Source organism: Oncorhynchus mykiss, chromosome 8 (genome assembly GCF_013265735.2).
Source record: "Oncorhynchus mykiss isolate Arlee chromosome 8, USDA_OmykA_1.1, whole genome shotgun sequence".
Classification (NCBI taxonomy): Eukaryota; Metazoa; Chordata; class Actinopteri; order Salmoniformes; family Salmonidae; genus Oncorhynchus; species Oncorhynchus mykiss.
The window spans coordinates 25304118-25329828 of record NC_048572.1 but is presented as its reverse complement, the minus strand read 5'-3'; the positions used below and the strand labels follow the sequence as shown (position 1 = coordinate 25329828).

The 25711-nt window shown below is 41.1% G+C and overlaps 3 protein-coding genes, 1 long non-coding RNA gene, 1 other non-coding gene and 1 pseudogene across 7 annotated transcripts in view; 4 read left to right on the top strand and 2 right to left on the bottom strand.

Moving 5' to 3' along the window:
- Positions 1-3476, bottom strand: part of LOC110529679 — a 13265-nt gene extending 9789 nt beyond the window's left edge. Inside the window, exon 1 of the long non-coding RNA XR_002474426.2 lies at positions 3317-3476. This is a non-coding gene — a long non-coding RNA (uncharacterized LOC110529679). The remainder of the gene's footprint in view (positions 1-3316) is intronic.
- Positions 3477-3530: 54 nt separating this feature from the next.
- LOC110529676 (alpha-1,6-mannosyl-glycoprotein 2-beta-N-acetylglucosaminyltransferase) lies at positions 3531-6202 on the top strand. Its single transcript, XM_021612107.2, has 2 exons — positions 3531-3691; positions 3789-6202. The coding sequence occupies exon 2, from the start codon at positions 4083-4085 to the stop codon at positions 5325-5327; it is 1245 nt and encodes a 414-aa protein (XP_021467782.1). The 5' UTR covers positions 3531-3691; positions 3789-4082; the 3' UTR covers positions 5328-6202.
- A 2814-nt stretch (positions 6203-9016) lies between these two features.
- On the top strand, positions 9017-19390 carry LOC110529677 (BRO1 domain-containing protein BROX). Of its 2 annotated transcripts, none has more exons than XM_021612109.2 (13): positions 9017-9119; positions 9667-9797; positions 9878-9984; positions 10153-10249; positions 14975-15070; positions 15229-15301; positions 15586-15691; positions 15942-16031; positions 16173-16258; positions 16797-16878; positions 16995-17145; positions 17261-17420; positions 17622-19390. In XM_021612109.2, the coding sequence occupies exons 2-13, from the start codon at positions 9697-9699 to the stop codon at positions 17709-17711; spliced, it is 1239 nt and encodes a 412-aa protein (XP_021467784.1). In that variant the 5' UTR covers positions 9017-9119; positions 9667-9696; the 3' UTR covers positions 17712-19390. The 2 variants fall into 2 exon arrangements, with proteins under 2 accessions (XP_021467784.1, XP_021467783.1); XM_021612108.2 differs by having other exon boundaries at positions 9031-9119; positions 9664-9797.
- A 655-nt stretch (positions 19391-20045) lies between these two features.
- Positions 20046-22398, top strand: LOC110529678 (protein FAM177A1). 2 transcript variants are annotated; one of them, XM_021612111.2, is made up of 5 exons: positions 20046-20227; positions 20905-21009; positions 21107-21161; positions 21322-21416; positions 21785-22398. In XM_021612111.2, exons 1-5 carry the CDS (start codon positions 20207-20209, stop codon positions 21977-21979), a joined length of 471 nt encoding a protein of 156 aa, XP_021467786.1. In that variant the 5' UTR covers positions 20046-20206; the 3' UTR covers positions 21980-22398. The 2 variants fall into 2 exon arrangements, with proteins under 2 accessions (XP_021467786.1, XP_021467785.1); XM_021612110.2 differs by having other exon boundaries at positions 20854-21009; positions 21785-22396.
- Positions 22399-23516: 1118 nt separating this feature from the next.
- trnas-gcu lies at positions 23517-23598 on the bottom strand. Its single transcript has one exon. It is a non-coding gene; the product is annotated as a tRNA-Ser (tRNA).
- A 317-nt stretch (positions 23599-23915) lies between these two features.
- On the top strand, positions 23916-25410 carry LOC118965601 (annotated as a pseudogene).
- Positions 25411-25711: the final 301 nt, after the last annotated feature.

Genomic DNA, 25711 nt, shown 5'->3' with positions numbered 1-25711 from the left:
CCAGTACCAGATCAATGTGGAGCTATATACAGGGGGTACCAGATCAATGTGGAGCTATATACAGGGAGTACCAGTACCAGATCAATGTGGAGCTATATACAGGGAGTACCAGTACCAGATAAATGTGGAGCTATATACAGGGAGTACCAGTACCAGATCAATGTGGAGAGGTACAAGGTATTTGAGGTAGATATGTACATGAAGACAGGGTAAAGTGACTAGGCATCAGGATAGATAATAATAACAGTTCACCTGTCTTTGTGCTTGTCTCCGCCCCCCTCCAGGTGCCCATCTTCCCTATTGTCCCGTGTATTTATACCTGTGTTTTATGTTTGTCTGTTGCCAGTTAGTCTAAACTTGTCAAGTCTTACCAGCAGTCTTTCCCGCCTTCCTTTCTCTCTAGTTCTGTTTCAGAGTTTTTCCCGGTTCTGACCTTTCTGCCTGCCCTGCCAGACTCTGACCAGTTCACAAAACTCTGCCTGCCCTGACCCCGAGCCTGCCTGCCGTCCTGTACCTGCCAGACTCTGACCAGATCACGAAACTCTGCCTGCCCTGACCCCGAGCCTGCCTGCCGTCCTGTACCTGCCAGACTTTGACCAGATCACGAAACTCTGCCTGCCCTGACCCTGAGCCTGCCTGCCGTCCTGTACCTGCCAGACTCTGACCCGACTACAAACCCCTGCCTGCCCTGACCGCAAGCCTGCCGTCCTGTACCTGCCTGACTCTGACCAGATCACAAAACTCTGCCTGCCCTTGACCTGCCCTTTGTTTCTAAATAATCTGAGAACTGTACTATCCACCTCCCGTCTCTGGGACATATCCTGAGTCATGATACACAGAGTAGCAGCAGCATGTGATGAGTGTAAAAGTGTGTGCGTGTGTGAGTGTGGATGTGTGTAGAGTATGTACTGTCTGTGTGTTTGTGTTGTGTTTATGTGTGTGTTTATGTAGTGTATGTGAATGTGTGTGGGTTTTGTGTGGGAATGACAATGTAGTGTATATGGTGTGTATATAAAGTCTAATGGGTGTTTATAGGGTCAGTGAAAAAAAGTCAGCGGTGATGCAGCCAGTCAAGATGCTCTTGATAGTGCAGCTGTAGAACTTTTTGAGGATCTGAGGGCCTACCTTACAAGTTGTTTTCCGACCCGTGCCTCTGACTCTTTGGTAACACATTTCCCATTTTGTAGACGGTTCTGATTAAGAGGTTGTCATTTGCGTCGCCGAGCAGTGCCAAATAAATAAATAAATAAAAATGTTAGATGCTAACATTGCTAGATGCTAACATGGTAACACCCCCCTCCAAAACTAAATCATGGGGTGGCAGTGGTTAGAGTGTTGGACTAGTAACTGGAAGGTTGCAAGTTCAAACCCCCCAGCTGACAAGGTACAAATCTGTCGTTCTGCCCCTGAACAGGCAGTTAACCCACTGTCCCTAGACTGTCATTGAAAATAAGAATGTATTATTAACTGACTTGCCTAGTTAAATAAAGGTTAAATAAAAATATTGTCTTCTCACTTTGAGGGTACACCTGACTGTCCTAGCTAATCAGCCTCACAATATGGGCATCAAGAAGTAGAATGTGTGTGTGCAAACATGTTCTGTTTTGATTTGGAGTGGGGTGGTAGCGTCTAAGAATTGGATTTCATTGTTTCTTGGGTACTGCTCGGCGATGCAAACGTCAACCTCTTAATCTTACAGATGTACATTCGGACATAGGAAAAGTGTCGCCAAACAGGCAGAGGCCCGGGTTGGCAAATAACTTGTCAGACACGTGCTGCTAAACAGGTACAGCCTCCTTCCTTGGGGTCTAAGGCACTCCATTTCAGTGCTAGAGGTATCAGACCCTGGTTCGATCCCGGGCTGTATCACAACCGACCATGATCGGGAGTCCCACAGGGCGGCGCACAATTGGCCCAGCATCGTCTGGGTTAGGGAGGGGTTTGACCGGGGAAGGCCGTCATTGTAAAATAAGAATTTGCTCTTAACTGACTTGCCTAGCTAAACAAATAAAAATGACTTGAATGCTTCTCCAATGTTATTCCCTAAGATGAAAAGTTACTGTTAAAATAACTGTACTTACTGTTAATAATTCTATATGTGACGGAAAGCTCTGTAGAGATGTGGAGATATGCTCTGATGAAGGTCGACTGACCGAAAGCTTAGCCTCTATTAAAATAAATGCGCTAATTTAGACTAATTTAGGTATCTAAAAAAAATTGCTGACATGGGCTAATTGAGTGACTGACAGTGACTGACACCATGAGGAAAACTGCTGATACACAATCAAATTTCTCCTTATTTATTCTACTATTCTGTCAACAGTATGCTGAGACCCAGAGAAAGGGGGATTGATCCTGGGGCCTACAAAAGGGGGTCCGCAATAGCCCAACCCTGGTCTAGCTACTGTATTTTCTGTCTGCTGTCGCCATCTAGAGGTGAAAGTGATTAACATGTTTTCACTAGTGACTCGTTACTTAGTAACTTATGACTCAGCAACATTCTTTTACGCTTGAGTCTGACTTGGAAAGTTGGCTATATTGATGCGGGTTGGTGCCACTGGTGGGTTTGACCATGCTGATTAGGGTATGGGTGGGGGAAACAGACAGATGACAGCAGTGCCGGGTGGGGTGTTACCAGATCCACGCCAGATCCGCTTTCTGCTATGGAATCCAAAACAAAACTCCATGTAAATGTGTGTGTGATTATCATCAAATGAATATGGGTGTTTCTCTGTCCTTTGGAATATCATCCAACTGTAGACAGAATTGTAGACAGCTTGGTCTGTAGACAGCCCGGTCAATTAATACCCTATGTAATCACTAGTGTGGAAGACTACAAGTGTACATGTGTACCGAGACTAGTTAAATGTTGGATTGAATAGTTAGAGGAGGCTTAGTTTGATGAGGAGCATTTGTCTTCGGGAAAATTTAGGCACAACTATATCATTCATTCAGCACTGCAGCATCCATCACACTCAGACACACCCACAAACTGACAGTGAATGGCGATGGTAAATAGTTGTGTTAAAAACAACTTTGTTTTCATTGTGTAACTCTCTAACAAGTATGTTTAGGCAACTAACTACTGTAATCAACATACCCTAACACATACACCCCATGTGGGTATTAGACAGTCTCATTCATACCAGCTCGGTAGCTTTAACCAGTTCAGCCTGACCGAAGAGGCCCTTATTGCCAAGCCTGGACCAAAGCCTGGAAAATGTAATCTTATGTAGACTGGAATCTCATTATTCATTGAATTCATATAACACTTAATAGCATAAATCATACCATGACTTGCTGGTCCTAAACCTACCTTTACTCTAAATATATCTCCTCCAAAGTAATGGATGCTATGGTGTAGGATTACATAAGCATAGGTAGGACACTTATTCCTTGACGAAGAAGCCAGTCTGTTCCTGTTGGCTGAAAAGTACACGTCAGCACTCAATTTGTAGGTTACTCGTACGCTATACGGCAGATATGCCACGTTCAAATGCTAATGGTAATTATGAAATTCAGAAATCTCCGACTTGCTAATAGGTTCTAGTTATACACGTGCCGCGTTTAACCAGTTAGAAAGTCGGATATATTTGAGTTTTCTAGTTCCCGACTATCACTTGAACGCTGCAATAGTTCTAAAACACCCTTACTTCCTGATAGCGGTTTACTGACACATGACACTCTGTTGGTAAGTTGACTCAACTACTGTACATGAACTTCCTGAATGGAAACAAAGCTAATATGTCTGACAATACATTATTTCATTATCTTGTTACTTTTCTCAGGTGATACCACCGAACGCTAAACTTCTAAACTGCAATAGCAACAGATTATATCAACCGAACTGACAGATATTTGTGGCAGCAAAAGGAGTCATCATCAATAGACTTTTATATATTTCTTCGCGTGCCAGTTTGCAACGTTCTGCGGAAACCGCTGCCTCTTGGCTGTGGGTTCTATCGAAAGTTACAATGTTGCAACTGCAAGTAGGATGAAACACACGATGTGAACGCTTTCAATAGTCAGGTGATTTCAAGTCATTGTTATTGTATTCAAAGTTAGCCTTTACCGTTACGAAAATGAGGTTACGATTCTTTAAAAAGAACCTGCTCATTCTCATGGGTGTTTCTTTAATTATTGCCACTGTCATGATCATAACACGTGTATTAATTTATGATGAAGTCACGGGTGTTGTCGCTCAGGAAAACATGTTGTCTGGTGACATGGCGAAGTTTCAGTATGGTTCTGTTCCTGTATTGATGAAGTCTGTTTACAATGCCAATTATCACCAATACGTTCAGAATGCAGACACGTATCCTGGGGAGCCTAAACTGGTCCTGGTTATTCAGGTTCACAACAGACCAGACTACCTCAAAATACTTATCAAGTCATTGGAAAATGCAGCTGAGGTCCACAACTTTTTGCTGATTTTCAGCCATGACTATTTTTCAGAGGAAAACAATGACATAGTGCAAGGGATAACTTTCTGCAAGGTTGTACAAATATACTTCCCCTACAGCACACAGCTCTATCCCAGTGAGTTTCCTGGGCAGGATCCACGGGACTGTCCACGAGACATATCCAAGGATGATGCTTTAAAAACAGGATGCCTCAACGCTGAGCATCCAGATTCGTATGGCCACTATAGGGAAGCCTCCATCACACAGACCAAACACCACTGGTGGTGGAAACTTCACTTTGTGTGGGAGCGAGTGCAGGCTCTTCATGGTTACAGTGGCTTTGCAGTTTTCCTCGAGGAGGACAACTACATCTTGCCCGACCTCTACCACCTTTACAACGAGATGGTTGGATACAGGAAGAGCAGCTGTCCTGACTGTGACATGCTGGCGCTAGGCAACCACAACGGCCTGGCAGAGTTTGATAAGCTCAGCAACAAGGTGCAGACTGCCGGGTGGATGTCTACTAAGCACAACATTGGCATGGGCATTTCCAGAGAGGTGTACTACAAGCTGATGGGTTGCAATGATGACTTCTGCACCTATGATGACTACAACTGGGACTGGACCCTCCAGCACCTGTCAGGGACTTGCATCTCCAAGCCACTCAAAGTGCTGGTGGCCCAGGGATCCAGGGTTCTCCATACTGGGAACTGTGGGCTGCACCAGAACAAGGAGGCCTGTCTGCCTGAGCTGGCCCTACAGAAAGCACAGGAGTCTCTTAAGCTTGCCAAAGTCTCCCTCTACCCTCAGTCCCTGGCCCTAACAAACACAGAGTCAATGGAGCACAAGGCTCACATGAAAAACGGCGGGTGGGGTGATATCCGTGACCATGTTCTTTGTAATAACTATGCTAAACGTCTATGAACTAAGGGTTTCTCACTTTCATCTTTTTGATGTACTGAGGATTGAGGAAATAAGTGCCATTCATACATTGAGTTCCAAAGACCGCAGTGTGTTTTACTTGTGGTTTTTAATGAGGTCTTCCAAGGGTTAGTGAACATTTGATTAGGAATGTTTTGGTGTGTATGCAGCAGTGTGATTTATAGCTTGGTTGTTATTACCGAAAGTACCATGATTGCCAAATATATTTCTTTATTTTTTTTAACAGATTATGCAAGCCTATTCTTATGGACTGTAACATCGTTTGCTTTATATTTTCTAAAAATGAAGACCACATTTTTGTTGAAGTAAAATGACTGTGTTAGACTTCATGAAAAGAACATAATGTTTCAACGCCAGCAGCTAATTATTATGGTACACATAAATGACTTCATATTGAAAACGAAACTAAATCCGAGTAATACATTCTTGGTTTCGACTACATGTTAGATCATTGCCATTTGTATACATCCTTCAGAACAAATAAGAGAGTTGAGCCATTTTCCCATTTAATGTGGTGACGCTTATCCAACTTCAGGATCTCTTACCCATTCACACAAAATCTAGAATCTAATATTTTTCCTTTAATTTATATGTGGTGCATACGGTACAAATAGAAAAATAGCAGCAAAAGTCATTGTTCGGTATATAATGAACAAACCTATCGGTTCTATTGTACAATAAAAGTGACAATCTTGAAATGACTGGTTTATTGACAAATATATTAAACTATGTTCACTTTTATCTGACAATTGCTTTTACTTGTACAATACTTACTGTACAAAGCCTACAGTATGTAATTTGTTTGACAAATGTGTGAGTACAATAAAACAACATGTTTTACATGGGAACAACAGGAATTTACTGATATTGGTGTGTTTTTTTTTTTATTGTGATGGTTAGGATTTCTTATCATTATGACCTTACAATGATCACCGACCAATTCTTGCTAGAGCAAAAGAGTGTGATGGGTCCACACTCAAATGTTGCATATAGCTTACTTAATAAAAATGTTTTATGTGTTTGAACCAACCAAACTTCTGGCAGAGCGCAATCCCCTTTTGATTACAATGGCTTGTGAAAGTATTCACCCGCCTTGGCATTTTTCCTGTTGTTGCCTTACAAACTGAAATTAAAATAACTTTTTTTGGGGGGGGGGGTTGTTGTATCATTTGATTGACACAACATGCCTACCACTTTGAAGATGCAAAATATATATTTTTTGTGAAACAAACAAGAAATAAGACAAAACAGAACTTGAGCGTGCATAACTATTCACCCCCCAAAGTCAGTACATTGTAGAGCCACATTTTGCAGCTGCAAGTCTCTTAGGGTATGTCTCTATAAGCTTGGTACATCTAGCCACTGGGATTTTTGCCCATTCTTCAAGGCAAAACTGCTCCAGCTCCTTCTAGTTGGATGGGTTCTGCTGGTGTACAGAGATCTTTAAGTCATACCACAGATTATCAATTGGATTGAGGTCTGGGCTTTGACTAGGCCATTCCAAGACATTTAAATGTTTCCCCTTAAACCACTTGAGTGTTGTTTTAGCAGTATGCTGGAAGGTGGACCTCTGTCGCAGTCTCAAATCTCTGGAGGAAAGAAACAGGTTTCCTTCAAGAATTTCCCTGTATTCCTTCAATTCTGACCAGTTTCCCAGTCCCTGCCGATGGGAAAAACATCCCCACAGCATGATGCTGCCACCACCATGCTTCACTGTGGGGATGGTGTTCTCGGGATGATGAGAGGTGTTGGGTTTGCGCCAGACATGGCGTTTTCCTTGATGGCCAAAAAGCAACATTTTAGTCTCATCTGACCAGAGTACCTTCTTCCATATGTTTGGGGAGACTCCCACATGCCTTTTGGAGAACACCACATTTTTTTCTTTAAGCAATGGCTTTTTTTCTGGTCACTCTTCCGTTAAACCAAGCTCTGGAGTATATGGCTTAAAGTGGTCCTATGGACAGAGTCCAATTTGCAGCTCCTTCAGGATTATCTTTGGTCTCTTTGTTGCCTCTCTGATGATTGCCCTCCTTGCTTGGTCAGTGAGTTTTGGTGGGCGGCCCTCTCTTGGCAGGTTTGTTGTGGCTCCATATTCTTTCCATTTTTTTATAATAGATTTAATGTTGCTCCATGGGATGTTCAAAGTTTAGGATATTTTTTTATAACCCAACCCTGATCTGTACTTCTCCACAACTTTGTCCCTGACCTGTTTGGGGAGCTCCTTGTTCTTCATGGTGCCGCTTGCTTGGTGGTGCCGCTTGCTTAGTGGTGTTGCAGACTCCGGGGCCTTTCAGAACAGGTGTATATAGACTGAGATCATGTGACAGATCATGTGACACTTAGATTGTACACAGGTGGACTTTATTTAACTAATTATGTGACTTCTGAAGGTAATTGGTTGCAACAGATCTCATTTGGGGTGGCAGGGTAGCCTAGTGGTTAGAGCTTTGGGCTAGTAATCAAAAGGTTGCAAGTTCAAATCCCCAAGCTGACAAGGCACAAATCTGTTATTCTGCCCCTGAACAAGGCAGGTTGTCATTGAAAATAATAATTTGTTAACTGACTTGCCTAGTTAATAAAGGTTAAATCAATTTTAGGGGCTTCATAGCAAAGGGGGTGAATACACGCACCAGTTTATTATTTTTTTGAATTTTTGGAAACAAGTAATTTTTTAAATTTCACTTCACCAATGTAGACTATTTTTGTGTATGTCCATTACATGAAATCCAAATAAAAATATATTTAAATTACAGTTTGTAATGCAACAAAATAGGAAAAACGCCAAGGGGGATGAATACTTTTGCAAGGCACTGTAGCTATTTTAACTTTCAGCAAATATTTCCATGGGCTTCCACGATCTTCCTCTATTGGCAAACAATATTTTCACATAATTTGCCTAAAAGGGAAATATTTGTATTTCCCTCTCCTATGCCTGTGAATTTGACAATGTACCTGTGTTTTTGAAAACCAGATGACATCATTGGATCTGTCTTTAAATAGAGGTTGAAATTTAACCTGCAGTGCTCTGACGAGTTTCTCTTCAGTGGTGGAAATGTGTAGGATGCAGTTACTTTTTTTCTTATTTAAAAAAAAAAATCAGTGCCTCGTAGAGATGCCCCTTTCTGCTTCTTATATCATGTGTAGTTTAAGATTGCATATGGAATATATTATATGAATGCTGAATGCAAATTAATGCAAAATGTCATGAATGGTTACTCACCCACTTTTTTATTATAAAGCACAATATTTCTGAGATTTTTCATTTTACCACGGTTTCTTGTTGGGTGGCTGATCCACATTCCTTTTGGGAAATTGCTTTATGAAATTATGTTCAGACAAAAAGCTTGTAGGCTACTATAGTTCTGTTATAGGCATTATAGCTGTCTATTTGCTTTCTCATCTCATCATTTAATGTTTAACAATATGGGGAAATAAAAGATGGCATTGTCAATCAGTGATACCATTCTTCAGAATGCATGGTTTGTAAATGGGCTTGGTTTGAATAACATGTCTCGATGTGAGCAAATTACTTTATGCCCAAATCTCTCCCATATTTGGTACCGCCTATAGTTTTAACTGGTTTATGATCATTTTTAACATTTTAACTTCGATTGATTAACATTACAGCTAGAGCAGAAAAACGGATCCTAGACCTGTCGTAAAAAGCAACGTATGGTCACATGACTCAATACGTTCTTTCCACTGGTCAAGAACCATTCTGTGCCTTTATTTCCGGAAGTGCATCTTCAGATTGTAAGAGTTCCCAGATCCAAGGTTCGTAAACATCACTCCCACAATATTGTACAAACTAGCTTAATGATCCATCATGAAAAATATCTGAATTTTGTGGCTTTAGATTTTCGATATTTTTAGTCCATTAGGCAAACAACAAGCTAGATGCCAATTTGTTTACATTAGCAAGCTAGCTAGCTAACGTTAGTTGGAGTTGCTGTTGTCACATTTGGATAGAGGTTACGTAACAAACCACTTATTAATATTCATGTGTATTTATTTTTTGGTAACATTATCTAGTAACATTATACGAACAATGTGGTGTGTAATGTGTTTACAATAGCTACGTCGTCTTGCAATATGCTAACCCGACTAGCCTGTATGGAAACTAATGTTAGCTAGCTAACGTTACCTACACTTAGCTATTGTAGCTAGCTAACTATTTGTGTGTCATCAAGGCACAGTCAGCAGTTAAGATACGTTTACTGTCATAACATAAGTATTTTATTTGTAGCTAATCAGGCCGTTATATGTCCAATTTATTTATGTATTAAATAGTTAATTCATGTCCCTGTGCCTCATCTAGCAGACATCCAGCTTTTACCATCCAAGCCACAGAATGACTCATTGGTTCCACCGAAACCCATTGAAAGCAACTGCACCTGTCTCCTTCAACTTCTATGGAGTTGCTGGAAGCCCATCAGCAAACAAGATATGCAAGTATGTAGACTTGGCAATTGATATCCATTCTTAGTATGGCAATTGAAAAAGTTTGCTTACATGTATATATTCCTCATCAGTGACTTGAGAACAACAAGGGCAAGACTCTTGGAGATGTTCACAGATACCACCTGCAATCCCGAAATCATGAAAAATGCCACCGATGCTTATTTCTCCCTCTTACAAGGTGAATTTGCTGTTTTGTTTGTGCCTTTTTCTCCTCTCTTTAGCCGGGCTCACTGTTTTGTTGTGTTTTTGTGTGGTCTTTTAGCTACACTCAGCTCGTCATGCTTAACTATTTTCCTTTTGTTGTTATTAACAATTAGTCGGCGCTCTTTTGATTGACATGACACAGGATTCATTGCATCTCTGGATGGCACCACACAAGAGAACAAGCTTCGGTTCATGCAGAACTTCAAGTGGACTGACACTTTGCAAGGAAACACCCCAAGGTAAAGGCTTCTAGCCCATGGGTGGTTTCACAGAGGTGGTTGGTTACCTCCATCAGCCCTACGGTCAGGTCTCCAGTCAACACATACATTTTTAGTTACACTAGGCTTGTCTTGCATTTCCTGCTGACCCTGTTTTATAAATGTGACGAGTGGCTCGATTCGGTCTTATGAAGCAAAATGTGAAATGTTTTTTACATTGGTTTAAAAGTAAAGACTTAGAGTTAGACAATGGTATATCATACTCCACAGTTGAGTAACAATGGGAAAGTAATTCTGCTTTGAAAGTTGGCTCTTAAATGTTTTGGTACACCTACTTGTTAGCAATTTATGTCATTCTTCAATAACACAAACTCCAAGCAAATCAGAGGGAGGAAAATAGGTTTATTCAAAGAGGACAAATCATATGGAGAGATAGATTGTCATTCTCCCCTGTCCTCACTGGTTCTCTCCAGTGATTCTCTCTCCAGAACAAAGGGACAGCATGTCATTTTATAACCCATCCCTAGCCTGTGGTTGACCAATTAGAATTTCTTCCATTAAAGCTAGCCAATGGCCAAATAACAAGTATCCTATTTCAGAAAATGTCTCTGAACCATTGATCAATAATTCCCTTTTACAGAAAAAACACTATTTCCCTTAATCGTTATTACTCTATTGACTTCTCGTCCTTTTGACCTCTCGTCCTCTGTCTCTGCATTCTGTATTTATCTTTGACATATTCTTATATACTGGAGAGCTCTTGTCTACACCCATTCAGCTTTCACACCTTACATTAGCCAGTTAAAATAATTTACATTAGCCAGTTAAAATAATGATCATATAGGTGACAGCGTCTTAACTTTAGCAAATTTGTATTAATTATTACAGGAAAATAAACTCACAAGATCATTATTTACAAGTCAATTTAGATACAGAAGGTGTACACGGTACAGTGGAATGGTTACTTGCATAGTGGAGTCTTTTGTTTAGACATCTAGCTAGCTAAACAATGAACCATATCAAATCAAATTGATTTTATTGGTCACATACACATGGTTAGCAGATGTTAATGCGAGTGTAGCGAAATGCTTGTGCTTCTAGTTCCAACCGTGCAGTAATATCTAACAAGTAATACATTTCCTGGGGTAACAGTGTAAGAAATAATACATTAAAAATACAAAATACTTCATAGTTTCCTAAGAACACAAAGCGAGGCGGCCATCTCTGTCGGCGCCAGATGTACTTGAACCATAATCCCAACTCCTAATGTTACTACCCTGCATGAATCTGCTGGTAGCTAAACTAACCAACTAGGTTCAATGTTAGCTAGCTAGCTAACATTAGGCTATGACTAGCAGGGCAAATGGCTCTGAGATGCAACTAATATTAATACACAGCCAGCTAGACTCTCTTAACTATATACATGGATGAATGCTTCTCCCTCTCTGTCATGGATGCCATGGTTGCCCTTATTTTGAAGATGTAATCTGGAGACAAGTGTTTTATACAACAGCCTTCTGTGTTCTCTTTTTGACTCCCTCCGCATATTTGCAATCAAACGGCAGAATTCTCCATCTCCTTAGTTATCAAATCAAATGTATTTATATAGCCCTTCGTACATCAGCTGATATCTCAAAGTGCTGTACAGAAACCCAGCCTAAAACCCCAAACAGCAAGCAATGCAGGTGTAGAAGCACGGTGGCTAGGAAAAACTCCCTAGAAAGGCCAAAACCTAGGAAGAAACCTAGAGGAACCAGGCTATGTGGGGTGGCCAGTCCTCTTCTGGCTGTGTCGGGTGGAGATTATAACAGAACATGGCCAAGATGTTCAAATGTTCATAAATGACCAGCATGGTCAAATAATAATAAGGCAGAACAGTTGAAACTGGAGCAGCAGCACGGCCAGGTGGACTGGGGACAGCAAGGAGTCATCATGTCAGGACCATGAGGCATGGTCCTAGGGCTCAGGTCCTCCGAGAGAGAGAAAGAGAGAATTAGAGAGAGCACACTTAAATTCACACAGGACACCGAATAGGACAGGAGAAGTACTCCAGATATAACAAACTGACCCTAGCCCCCCGACACAAACTACTGCAGCATAAATACTGGAGGCTGAGACAGGAGGGGTCAGGAGACACTGTGGCCCCATCTGAGGACACCCCCGGACCGGGCCAAACAGGAAGGTTATAACCCCACCCACTTTGCCAAAGCACAGGCCCCACACCACTAGAGGGATATCTTCAACCACCAACTTACCATCCTGAGACAAGGCTGAGTATAGCCCACAAAGATCTCCGCCACGGCACAACCCAAATGGGGGGGGGGGCAACCCAGACAGGATGACCACATCAGTGAATCAACCCACTCAGGTGACGCACCCCCTCCAGGGACGGTATGAGAGAGCCCCAGTAAGCCAGTGACTCAGCCCCTGTAATAGGGTTAGAGGCAGAGAATCCCAGTGGAAAGAGGGGAACCGGCCAGGCAGAGACAGCAAGGGCGGTTCGTTGCTCCAGAGCCTTTCCGTTCACCTTCCCACTCCTGGGCCAGACTACACTCAATTATATGACCCACTGAAGAGATGAGTTAAGGACTTAAAGTTTGAGACCGAGTTTGCGTCTCTGACATGGGTAGGCAGACCGTTCCATAAAAATGGAGCTCTATAGGAGAAAGCCCTGCCTCCAGCTGTTTGCTTAGAAATTCTAGGGACAATTAGGAGGCCTGCGTCTTGTGACCGTAGCGTACGTGTAGGTATGTACGGCAGGACCAAATCAGAGAGATAGGTAGGAGCAAGCCCATGTAATGCTTTGTAGGTTAGCAGTAAAACCTTGAAATCAGCCCTTGCTTTGACAGGAAGCCAGTGTAGGGAGGTTAGCACTGGAGTAATATGATCAAATTTTTTGGTTCTAGTCAGGATTCTAGCAGCCATATTTAGCACTAACTGAAGTTTATTTAGTGCTTTATCCGGGTAGCCGGAAAGTAGAGCATTGCAGTAGTCTAACCCAGAAGTGACAAAAGCATGGATTAATTTTTCTGCGACATTTTTGGACAGAAAGTTTCTGATTTTTGCAATGTTACGTAGATGGAAAAAAGCAGTCCTTGAAATGGTCTTGATATGTTCTTCAAAAGAGAGATCAGGGTCCAGAGTAACGCCGAGGTCCTTCACAGTTTTATTTGAGACGACTGTGCAACCATTAAGATTCATTGTCAGATTCAACAGAAGATCTCTTTGTTTCTTGGGACCTAGAACAAGCATCTCTGTTTTGTCTGAGTTTAAAAGTAGAAAGTTTGCATCCATCCACTTCCTTATGTCTGAAACACATGCTTCTAGCGAGGGCAATTTTGGGGCTTCACCATGTTTCATTGAAATGTACAGCTGTGTGTCATCTGCTTAGCAGTGAAAGTTAATATTATGTTTTCGAATGACATCCCCAAGAGGTAAAATATATAGTGAAAACAATAGTGGTCCTAAAACGGAACCTTGAGGAACACCGACATTTACAGTTGATTTGTCAGAGGACAAACCATTCACAGAGACAAACTGATATCTTTCCGACAGATAAGATCTAAACCAGGCCAGAACTTGTCCGTGTAGACCAATTTGGGTTTCCAATCTCTCCAAAAGAATGTGGTGATCGATGGTATCAAAAGCAGCACTAAGGTCTAGGAGCACGAGGACAGATGCAGAGCCTCGGTCTGATGCCATTAAAAGGTCATTTACCACCTTCACAAGTGCAGTCTCAGTGCTATGATGGGGTCTAAAACCAGACTGAAGCATTTCGTATACATTGTTTGTCTTCAGGAAGGCAGTGAGTTGCTGCGCAACAGCCTTTTCTAAAATTTGAGAGGAATGGAAGATTCGATATAGGCCGATAGTTTTTTATATTTTCTGGGTCAAGGTTTGGCTTTTTCAAGAGAGGCTTTATTACTGCCACTTTTAGTGAGTTTGGTACACATCCGGTGGATAGAGAGCCGTTTATTATGTTCAACATAGGAGGGACAAGCACAGGAAGCAGCTCTTTCAGTAGTTTGGTTGGAATAGGGTCCAGTATGCAGCTTGAAGGTTTAGAGGCCATGATTATTTTCATCATTGTGTCAAGAGATATAGTACTAAAACACTTGAGCGTCTCTCTTGATCCTAGGTCCTGGCAGAGTTGTGCAGACTCAGGACAACTGAGTCTGCACACATCATACTCTGCTTCCACCGGATATTCCACTGATTTCAAAACGTGGTCCTCCAGGAAGTGGAGAGCATTAGCTAGCAACACTTGCAGTTCTGCGTGATGTCTTTCGAAAAAGCTGTGTTAGAAAGGATTACCTACACATACCAAGCAGCTCATGTTATAGACAGAAGCGTGGTACATGTCAGCATGTCCAGCCCAGCCATTATCTCAGCCAATCATGGCTAGCGGGAAGGTTCCTGTTTTTTTCCCCGTGGCTAAACCAACTAGGCTTGTAATTTAACAATTGTATTCATATTTACAGATGGCATACAAGTTTGTTATTAAGACATGAAAGTTCACATGTTCCAGAAGGCATTTCTGTCAAACACATTTTGATAGAAAATGTATGTTTACATTCAAATGCCTCTCCTGTGAAGTGACACAAGTCACACATGTGTTATTACATCATTACTCAGGTTCAACATTTGCATAGTTCTCTCACTGCAAACAGATGTCTCTGTTCATTATAGAAATACAGTCTCTCTCCAATATTGTTATTAATATCCTGTCCCATTGCCTCTTTACAGTGCCCAACAAGATGCTATTTTTGAACTGATCTCCATGGCCTACAATGTTGCAATTTGGCACACCAAGTTTGCCTCAAGACTTGCAGGAAAGGAAAAGTAAGTGTTTCTTTTCTGCGTTACTAATTTATCTTACAATGCATCTGATTATGCAAATTAGGTCATTTATGACTTTGATGTCAATTCACACTCATTCTATTTACATATCAATATTTTAAAGGGTACACATTGACATTGTCATTTTCTTCCCTTTTCAGTGTAACAGAGGTAGATGCAAAAGATGTCCACAGGAGCCTGAAATTTGCTGCTGGGATTTTCAAACACCTCAAGGTGATAAGCTCATATTATCTCATTATTATTATTATTATTATTATTATTATTACATTTTATTTTAAGCACTTTTCAAGACACCCAAAGTCACTTTACATAGAGATAATCAGCAAGTTAAAAAGTACACTCTGATAAACCTAACATATGGTTCCTATGTTGCCCACTTTACATTAACCTCAACACATGGTGAATAAATTACAGTATCAGCAACCTGGACACAGGTCACTGGTTGTTGGTGCATGGTTGTGTTTAGCAGCAGACTCATTCTGGTCTCTCCTCTGTAGGAGGTCCACATCCCCCGCCTCATCACCCCAGCAGAGAAGGGCCGGGACCTGGAACCCAGAGTCATTGACACCTACATTGTCCAGTGCCAAGCAGAGGCACAGGAAGGTAGCTACACTGGACCCAGTCAACTGTTCTGCATGATGACTAGGGTTGGGAGCTGACAATGTGACTTGGTCAGGAAAACTTCTAGGACCTTAGGGGAAACTCATGTTCCCATGTATTAGTCAAATCAAGTTTTATTTGTCACATACACATGGTTCGCAGATGTTAATGCGAGTGTAGTGAAATGCTTGTGCTTATATGAATCAATGAATATGATATTAGCAATTATTAACCCATTTTTTTCTGTTTGCAGTGACGATTGCCAGAGCGATTGAGCTCAAGCATAACGCCACTCTCATTGCAGCCTTGGCCTTCGAGACTGCAAACTTCTACCAGAAAGCTGGTAAGTATTTAGGTCTGTCCTGTCACTTCATTACAAAAATGCAACAAAGTCAAGATCTTAAATTGTGTTGCAATGTCTGGATCTAACCATTGTTGGTCTTCCTGATCACTCAAATTAATGTTATCCTCTCTGTCTTCCCAGACGGCACACTGAACACCCTGGAGCCAGAGTGCAGCAGTAAGTGGAGGAAGTACCTCCAGCTGAAACAGCACTTCTACATGTCCTATGTAAGTCATTGAGCAGTTCTAGACAGTTGAGAGAAAGTCTTTGTTTTGTTTTTGACTGTTCTGTAAATTTTGTGGTATCCAATTGGTAATTACAGTCTTGTCTCATCACTGCAACTCCTGTACGGACTCGGGAGAGGCGAAGGTAGAGAGCCGTGCGTCCTCCGAAACCCAACCAAGCCGCACTGGTTCTTGACACAATGCTCACTTAACCCGGAAGCCAGCCGCACCAATGTGTCGGAGGAAACACCATACACCTGGCGACTGTGTCAGCGTGCACTGCGCCCAGCCTGCCACAGGAGTTGCTAGTGCGCAATGGGACAAGGACATCCCTGCCGGCCAAACCCTCCCGAACCCAGATGACGCTTGGCCAATTGTGCAATGTCCATGGGTCTCCCGGTCGTGGCCGGCTGCGACAGAGCCTGGACTTGAACCAGGAATCTCTAATGGCACAGCTAGCACTGCCTTAGATCACTGCACCACTCGGGAGGCAAAATGTGTTTCTCATGATGCTTATGCCCTTCATTTGTCACTTTTTCAGGCATACTGCTACCACGGACAGACTCTCCTCTCTAGTGACAAGTGTGGGGAGTCAATAAGATCTCTCCAAGAGGCAGAGAAATGTTGGTATTTCTGTTCTAGAGATGATACATCATGTTTTGCCTTTTTGAAGCACTTAACAGGTGTCTCTTCATCTTAAGAAGTGTAAATATTTACAGGTCTTGCTTACTGTGTTAAGGCTACTCCAGAGCTGAGACTCTGTGCAAAGAGTACCGTCAGACCAAAGGGCCGGGTAGCACGGCCAAGCCCTCTGAGCAGCTCTTCTTCACCAAGCTGGGTGGCTTGATCAAAAATACCCTGCAGAAGTGCGAGAGAGAAAACGGATTCATGTGAGTCAACACACACAGTGCGAGACACACACACCTCCAGAAGAACATTGATTTGTTTAGAGTAAATAACATTAAGCAATTGTAGCATTTATACACAAATGTTTCATTTCTCCAGATACTTCCACAAGGTCCCAGCCGAGGCGCCCCAGCTGGAGCTGAAGGCCAGCTATGGCCTTGCTGAGCCAATCTCCTTTGAGTTCCCAGTGCTCAGCGAGCAATGCACCCCTGAAGTCTACGCCACCTTTGACCTCACCAAGGGGGCCAAAGACGAGAAGGTAATGCTGCTCAGCCATTTGGCACTGAAACATAACTTGATTACTATAGTTTTTGTGCTCTGATTTTGTTTGAAGTTATGTCTTCTCATATTTTGTCTTGTTACTGATAATAATCATATAAAGACACTGATTGAGTTTTGTTCATTTGCTTGGCTGGGACAAAAGGTTTCACATTTTTCCCCCTCACTATTTTGATTGCAGGCCAAACCAAAACGGGAAGAAGAGGTTATTAAGCCAATGAAGGAACCAGATTTGAAGCCTCAGAAAGATACAGGCTGCGTTATCTCTTAAACAACAGGAAGACTACTCCCATACTGTACACAGGCTTAAATTCCACCTAACAGAGATATGGAGTCCCATTTCCTTTCCATGAAAAGTAAACCATAGGAAAAGTCCTTGTTGTTTCTTTGATTTGTGGTAAAATGTTTTACATTATGCTGATATGCAGTGCTACCAAGCCAGACTATTCAGTCATTGAGTATAAAATGGCCTCTGAGAAAAGGTTATTGGTGATGGGGGGGGATAACATAATAGATATGGGAGTAGAAATGTTAATCAACAAGGAACAAAAGAAAAGCATGGATTTATTCATGTATTGGCTTGTTTTACCTGTACTGTTTTATGGTCAGTGATTTACGGTAGCATCTGTTGTACTTCATTTTATACGTAGCTGTTTTCACATTTTTTTGGGGACAAAATATTATTGGGTCAGACTTACAGCTGAATTGTTCACTAGTGCTGTTGGATCTTTATTTATTACTCATTTAAGAAACGGACAAATCGTATAGTAGGAACTTAACACTCCATGATGAATATCTAATCATTTGAGCAAATCATATGTTTTCATTTATTTTCTTTTTCTGTCTCTGCGATTCTCTAATTTAATCAGTTTTCTTGTAACTGAAAGGACACTCCTGTACATACAGAGAGTATTCATACTCTCTCAAGACTCTCCATTGCTGGGTAGGGCCTGTATTTATTATAGTAACCATTGTGAAATATTCCCCTCTTTTTATTAGAGATTTGAGGACAAGGCGGTGCTTGTCTTCGGTCATAATAACCATAGCAAGGCCAACTGTTCAGCAGGAACATGGAACAACATCTGGGAAGCAATCAGGAGAGCGCAATGTGCTGAATGTTGCAGATAATAAATGTAATTTATAAAGCTGATATGAGCATGCCTGTTCTACTCAAAATATTTCTCTGAACGTTCCATAACATTGTACCCTGCGGATCTTCCTGTGATCTCAAACTGTTTTAAATAACCCAGACTAGTGGCCATGGTTTAAGTCAGATTGATGAGCGCAGGAACAATAGAATAATGGTTAATGAAATTCAAATATGATGTCAATCAACCTGCTCAAACCATTTCAGTGAAGGGAATAATGTTGTACTTTGGCATATGGTTTTACACTATGTATGGAAATCTATCAAATTCATTTACTCAGTTTTATTTTCTGTAAATGACTGATATACTCCATATGTATGCATTACTATAGCTTTCAGGGTACTGATTCGCCATCATTTCCTAACAGTTTTTTAGAACTAATGACAACTAGCCTCTACTAAGGTAGTACAATAGGGGGACAAGTAACCACTAGTATAGTATACTAATTTGCCAAACAAGGAAGACAATTTGGCATTATTTCTGTGCAACCTCCGAGCCCATTTGAATGGCTTTACATTTGAAATCTTATTAGTCACACTGATGTCAGAACTCGGTGTAGATGTACTGTATCCAGCTCTAAAATAGAATTAAAATAACACAGACTATATATTATCTTTACAAGCCCTTTTTATTCTTGGAACAATGGATTTTCACATTCAAGGACCAATTGTATTTATTTTAATGAACACATGTCATTTGCTGTATCATAATGTATACACCAGTCTAACATTACTCTTCTTCGATTGGTGTTCTTCATTGAAAATGTGTTTCAAATGGAAATAAAAACATCAAGAAACCTGAATTACTATTTTATGTTAAGTTCAAACACTACATTTCCTGGTGTGTGTTGTAGTTAGGGTTGCAACATTTCAGGAACTTTCAAAATCCCTGGTTTTCCTGAAATCCCAGCCTTAGACATCACATCATTGTATGTCCCATTATGGTGTATGTGAGGGCATGCGCAGTGCAAATGAGGCCATCTCCATTTGAAGTAGTCAAGTTTGTTCTACGGGTTAGCAGACAAACTGCCACCTGTAGTGTTGCTTGAACAGGTATAAAGACAAGGTTGGTGATTTACTGCCACCTATATTTATTGAATGTTTGCTCAAGAGTACAATTCATTGGCTGATCACTCCTCGTGTGATCCTTCCTTAAACCATAGGAAGTCCCACCCAGTTGACTACCTCAAAATGGTGAAAGTCCTCAATGGCTCTGCCCATGCAAAAAAATGGCTTTTGGGCACTAGCATCCTCTTTCTATGTCTATGGTTAGTATCATTAGCCAGAGGAACAACAGTACTGCATATAACAGTTATCAATAAACCTTGACATTTGAAAAAGCCCAACCCTCAGCCTTAGAAGGAACTGAAATGAGTAGCCTGTCATCCAAAGGCAGCGTCTGACTTGTGTACACAGTAATCATGACTCAAATGTGTGTTTCTGGTGTGTATCAGGTTTCAAAACTAACGAAGGACTCGGTATCTTACTTTTTTATTTTGCCTTGATTGACCATTCCAGTAGCATCAAAGTGGAGGAAATGTATTTACTCTGAGCTGAGAAAACATTTATACTCTACAGACAGCAGCACAAGGAAAGGAAAACATTTTCTTCAGGGAAGAATGAGCGAAAGTTTCAAGGAAGTAAGTGCTCATATGAATGCTAAAGGGTTTACCTGTCTGAGGGTTACAGGCTTTTCTTTATAATTACTTTTTCAGTATCTCAATTCAGAGCTACTTTTATGTTTGCTACCTGTATGGATCATGCTAATAGCTCTTTAAAGCTAGAATCTGCAGTTGCTACATCAATTTTTGGATTTATAGATGTACGATATATACTCATTGAATATAACGTATACATGCCTCATGACCTTAGTTGAACTGTCATACCCTATCAGAATCAAAAATGTAAGCTTGTTAATGTAAACAAACACTGTATAGCCTCAAAACATGGTTAAAACTATCATATCGATATCATGGGTGCATCCATAGAGCTATGTATTTGAGTGGTTGCATTTTTCTAGGCCCTTCCCCCAGCTTTTTACCAAAACAGAGGTGGGGTATCCACTTTGTTATTGTTTCAACTGCAGATTCTAGCTTTAAGACTATAACTTGACTAATAGATGACGCCATTGGAAATTGCTAACCATAAGTGAATGTAGTACGCACACAGACACCATTATCAACACAACCACAGACCTTATATGAATTGTTTATGCAGAACAGGGGTATTCGAGAGGATATGGAGTAATTCACAGTGCGTCTCTCAGGGCCATGACATTCAGGGGACACAGTTCAGGGGTCCTTCTCTGTCCCAGCAGAGGAGGGTCATCCATTTCTCCAGCGGTGAGACTCTAGAGGAAGATAACAGTGAGGAAGAGGAGGATACATCACATGAGCAGGTGTTTAGGGAGCCTGAAGACATGGTATGGAAGTATTCAAACAGATAAGATTTAGATTCTTAGTATAAATACTTTTTGGGCCATTAGTAGTCTAAATGTAGCACTAACCTGTGTGTTTTAGCTTAAACTTCCGTGGAAAGCATATACTTGGTCTCTGGGCAGGAAGTCATTGCGCAGTAAGTTGCATTCCATTCCAGTGTGCTCTTGAAACATTAAAATTCAGCAAGGCAGTGTACTCCATATAATTCCATCAATGTATAGAAATACTGCTTTACCACTGCATGTACAATAAATACATTTTTGAAAAGGTCTTACATAAAGTATTTTTGTCTTCAGCTTGTGATTTTCTTGGGGAAAAACTGGCTGGTCTACTTGGCCTTAACACTGCCAAATACCAGTATGCTGTAGATGAATATCAACGTTCCATTAAGGTAAGGTAGTTGTACACATAACATAACACATCACATAGTCTTTCTTGACCACATAGGGCCAGGCATGAGTTTTTCCTGACAATGTGAGCTGACCAGGTACAACCTGGTGATTGGCATTAGGCCCCACAGTTGTTCCTGTTCTGGTCAAGTGGCCAGGAAAAGCTCCTAGACCTACATACAAAGCCTGCACGACATATTCAGAAATATAAGCCACATATGAATGTGTCCATTCATCAGTCATTTTTAGCTCTGGATTAGACATATCAACTCTAATAATTTAGCAATCGAACTCAGACAGAACTCAATTCTGTCTGAGTTTCTAAACATAATTGAAACATTGGTAACCCAACGTTTTTTATCACTTCCAGACCACAGCCAGTAAAGAAACGGAATGCTCTTATGAGGAAGGAACAGAGAGAATTCACCTTTCTTCAAGGATGAGCAGTGAATATGGGGCCACAAGCTCCCACAGACCCCCTGCTGGTTCTCAAGCCTCCCAGAACATTGAGCACAGAACTACAGGATCCCACAACAAGGGCTATCAAAATGATAATGAGCACTGAGAAAGAACTAGCTATTATGAATTAAACATATTAACATGTGTTAAGAAAGCTAATATTCATGTTGATGATTGTATTTTTTGCTGTTCCTCTCGCTATGGTTTCTACCAAACCAGGGTTCAAATACATGTATATTTGATATTTAAAATACTTGTTTCTGTGTATTTGAGTATTGCCCAAAACCAGTACTTTTATATTCCTGAGACCCAGTAATACATTTTTGTCCTCTCTAGTGGACATCAGTTCTTGGTCCATTTCACTGAGGCCATACAAGCCACTGTATTAAGTCCTGTTGTCCCTTTGAGAGGATATCGATGATATCACGCATAGTAGCAACACAACATCACGACAACCATGTATGGCGTTGTGTGGGCGAGCGGTTTGCTGATGTCAACATTGTGAACAGAGTACCCCATGGTGGCGGTGGGGTTATGGTATGGGCAGGCATAAGCTACGGACAATGAACACAATTGCATTTTATCGATTGCAATTTGAATGCACAGAGATGCCGTGACGAGATCCTGAGGCCCATTGTCGTGCCGTTCATCTGCCGCCATCACCTCATGTTTCAGCATGATAATGCAAAGCACCATGATTCAAGGATCTGTACACAATTCCTGGAAGCTGAAAATGTCCCCAGTTCGTCCATGACTTGCATACTTACCAGACATGTCACCCATTGAGCATTTTTGGGATGCTCTGGATCAACGTGTACGACAGCGTGTTCCAGTTTCCGCCAATATCCAGCAAGTTCATACAGCTATTGAAGTGGGACAACATTCCACAGGCCACAATCAACAGCCTGATCAACTCTATGTGAATGAGATGTGTTACGCTGCATGAGGCAAATGGTGGTCACACCAGATACTGACTGGTTTGTGATCCACGTACCTACCTTTTTAAAAAAAGGTTTCTGTGACCAACAGATGCATATCTGTATTCCCAGTCATGTTAAATCCATAGATTAGGGCCTAATGAATTTATTTAAATTGACTGATTTCTTTATTTTACCTATAACTCAGAAAAATCATTGAAATTGTTGCATGTTGTGTTTATATTTTTGTTCAGTGTGTATATATATATATATCCCTTATTTTTTCTCCCAGCTCTCAGAAGGTAATTTTAGTATTTGAATGGTTGTTTGACAAAACAAACAAATAGTCTTCCAAATTGTATTTGAAAGCACTGTATTTTCAAATACTTATTTCAAATAACTGGGTTAAATTGATTTTCAAATACTTTCCAAAATTAAACGACTTGTTTTTTTCAAATAAAAGTGATATGAATAATTGTTTTGAAATGTATTGAAAAGTAATTTAAATACCTGAAATAGCATTTGACCTCAGGTTGGTTTCTACTCTTTTGCACTTTATCTGTCTATATTAATAAAATGCTGGATTTGAAAAAAAAAAAACATTTCCCATGCATCCCTTCAATTTGATTGAATTTCTGACAAAATACGTTTGTACAGTATGCGAGCAAATGTCAGACATATTTTGTAGAGCATAGTTGCTATCTTCAGGACAGGGCCAAAATAATTCGACGAGGATGGGATTCGAACCCACGCGTGCAGAGCACAATGGATTAGCAGTCCATCGCCTTAACCACTCGGCCACCTCGTCGTTCTACCCAATGCTAAACAGTTAGCTTTATCAAACGAAGCTACATTTGTTTTCACAACATATAACGTTGCATTTCAGAATCGTTCTGATTTGTATAAAGAAAATGTATACATTTTAGCTAGCTACATCTGTCTTAATCATTCCATTGTGGTAGATAGCTAATGTTAGCCAGTTATAATTTTTAAACTGGACCTTTCAGCGTAAGAAATGTTAGCCAGTTATCATTTTTAAACTGGACCTATCAGCGTAAGAAAACACTGGCGCATTCTGAATTCAACAAGTATCCAGTAGCAGCAGCGAATGCTTTGAAAGCCAATATGCAAATGATTGACAGAGTAATTTAGTCTGTTTCGGATCATCGTGAGTTGTATAACATAACTTAAAACTCTTAAAATGACTCACAGAGAAAGGCAATGGAACGGAGAGCTGTAACTCTGCAAGTGGAAATGCCTGGTAAGGACAGCTTGCTGCTAGCAAGATAACCTTAACTAGCTAACTCGTAAAGGTGAGGACTAGATGGTATATAACTACGAAGATAATGGACTTTTCGTAGCAGGTTAGGATAATTAGGTTAAGGGTAGAACAATTGTTAGGTTTAGGGATAATTAAAATGCAGAAATTCTACCGAAACGACATTTTCTTTTTAAGATTTAGACGGTATTTGCGTCACTTCCGTCCGTAGCAGTATAGCCTTTAGCCACAACCGCAAGTAAACTAGCCATCTTGCTAGCTACCTGCTTGAACTGTGTTGTTGACCAATTACACAACTTTCTCTCACCTATTAGGTAGCCAACGGTATACACAGCCAGCTACATACTTAGCTAGCTACCTGCCAAGTATTATTTACCTAATAAAACAACAATGTGATCCCTGCAATAAGGTAAATTAGAAATAAATATATGTTTACATAAGAAATGACATGGTGTGTATTTCCCTCAACCTTAGATAGCTCAGATTGAGATTGCTCTATTTGTGTAAAATGCAGATATCCTTCCCTGTCTCCCCTCTTTTTTTTTGTTTGACGTGTCATTTGGTGTGTTCAGTTGATGACTGTCAGAAGAAATGGAAGAACCCGAGGGACACACTCGTCAGATTCAAGCAGGCTGTAGAGCAGAGGAAAGCCTCTGGGGAGCCAGATAGTTACAAGAATAACTGGATGCACAGCAGGGGAATGTCCTTCCTCACCCCCTTCATCCAGGCCAAGAGCTGGCAAGGAGACACCACACTTGACTTGGAGGATAGGGGAAATGGAGAGGAACGGGGAAAGTTCCACAGAAGGCGTGGATGACAAATCAGCCTTCATTATCCACGAGATCAAGGGGGACTAGGCAGACGATGAGGACGCTCCCTCTCCTGACACTGCATCGGGATCCTATGGGCCCAGCCAGAAGAGGAGGTGGCAGATGGATGGGATGGATGGAATGGAGGACATAGAGGATGAGATGTTCTTTAGTTTGCTCCCATATTTTAGGAAGCTCCCCTATGGAAAGAAGAGTGCTGTAAAACTGAAAATACACCAACTTTTACATGAAGCAGCATTCCAATAACCCACTGCCCCGCCACGCCCCCTCCTTTCCTCGATTCTGTTTACCGTGTTTCGTAAAGCATAAGCCTACATTTTGTCATGTTACCAATTATTGTTCTATACTCAGTTTGATACTATGCATGTTGTTTATGGTGATTGCAAGGTCAATTGTTAACAAATAAGTACTTTATATATTTGAGGGCCTGAATTGATTGCTGTGTCTGCAAGCAATTCTCCCAAATGCTCAGAATAATGAAACATTACACCCTTCCCTCTGGGCAGATGTGGAAACCATTGGCAATGGTGATGCTACCAGTTAAGCAAGGTTAACCATTAATGTAAATCATTGGCAAATCCAGGGAGGGAAGATCTCACTAGCCAGCTTTGACTCTGTTTTGCATGCTTTTTTAGAAGAAGCACCAACACAAGTCAGTATTTGTTTTTAACACATACGCAGAGCGGGGTAGTTTTCAATACTTACCAGGTGGTGGCAGTCTCACTGATTGTCATATAAAAAAGTGTTATTCCCCCCCAGGCAATGAGTGTTGTCTCCCATTCGTTGTTGTTTGAGTTGTTTGTGGAGGCACT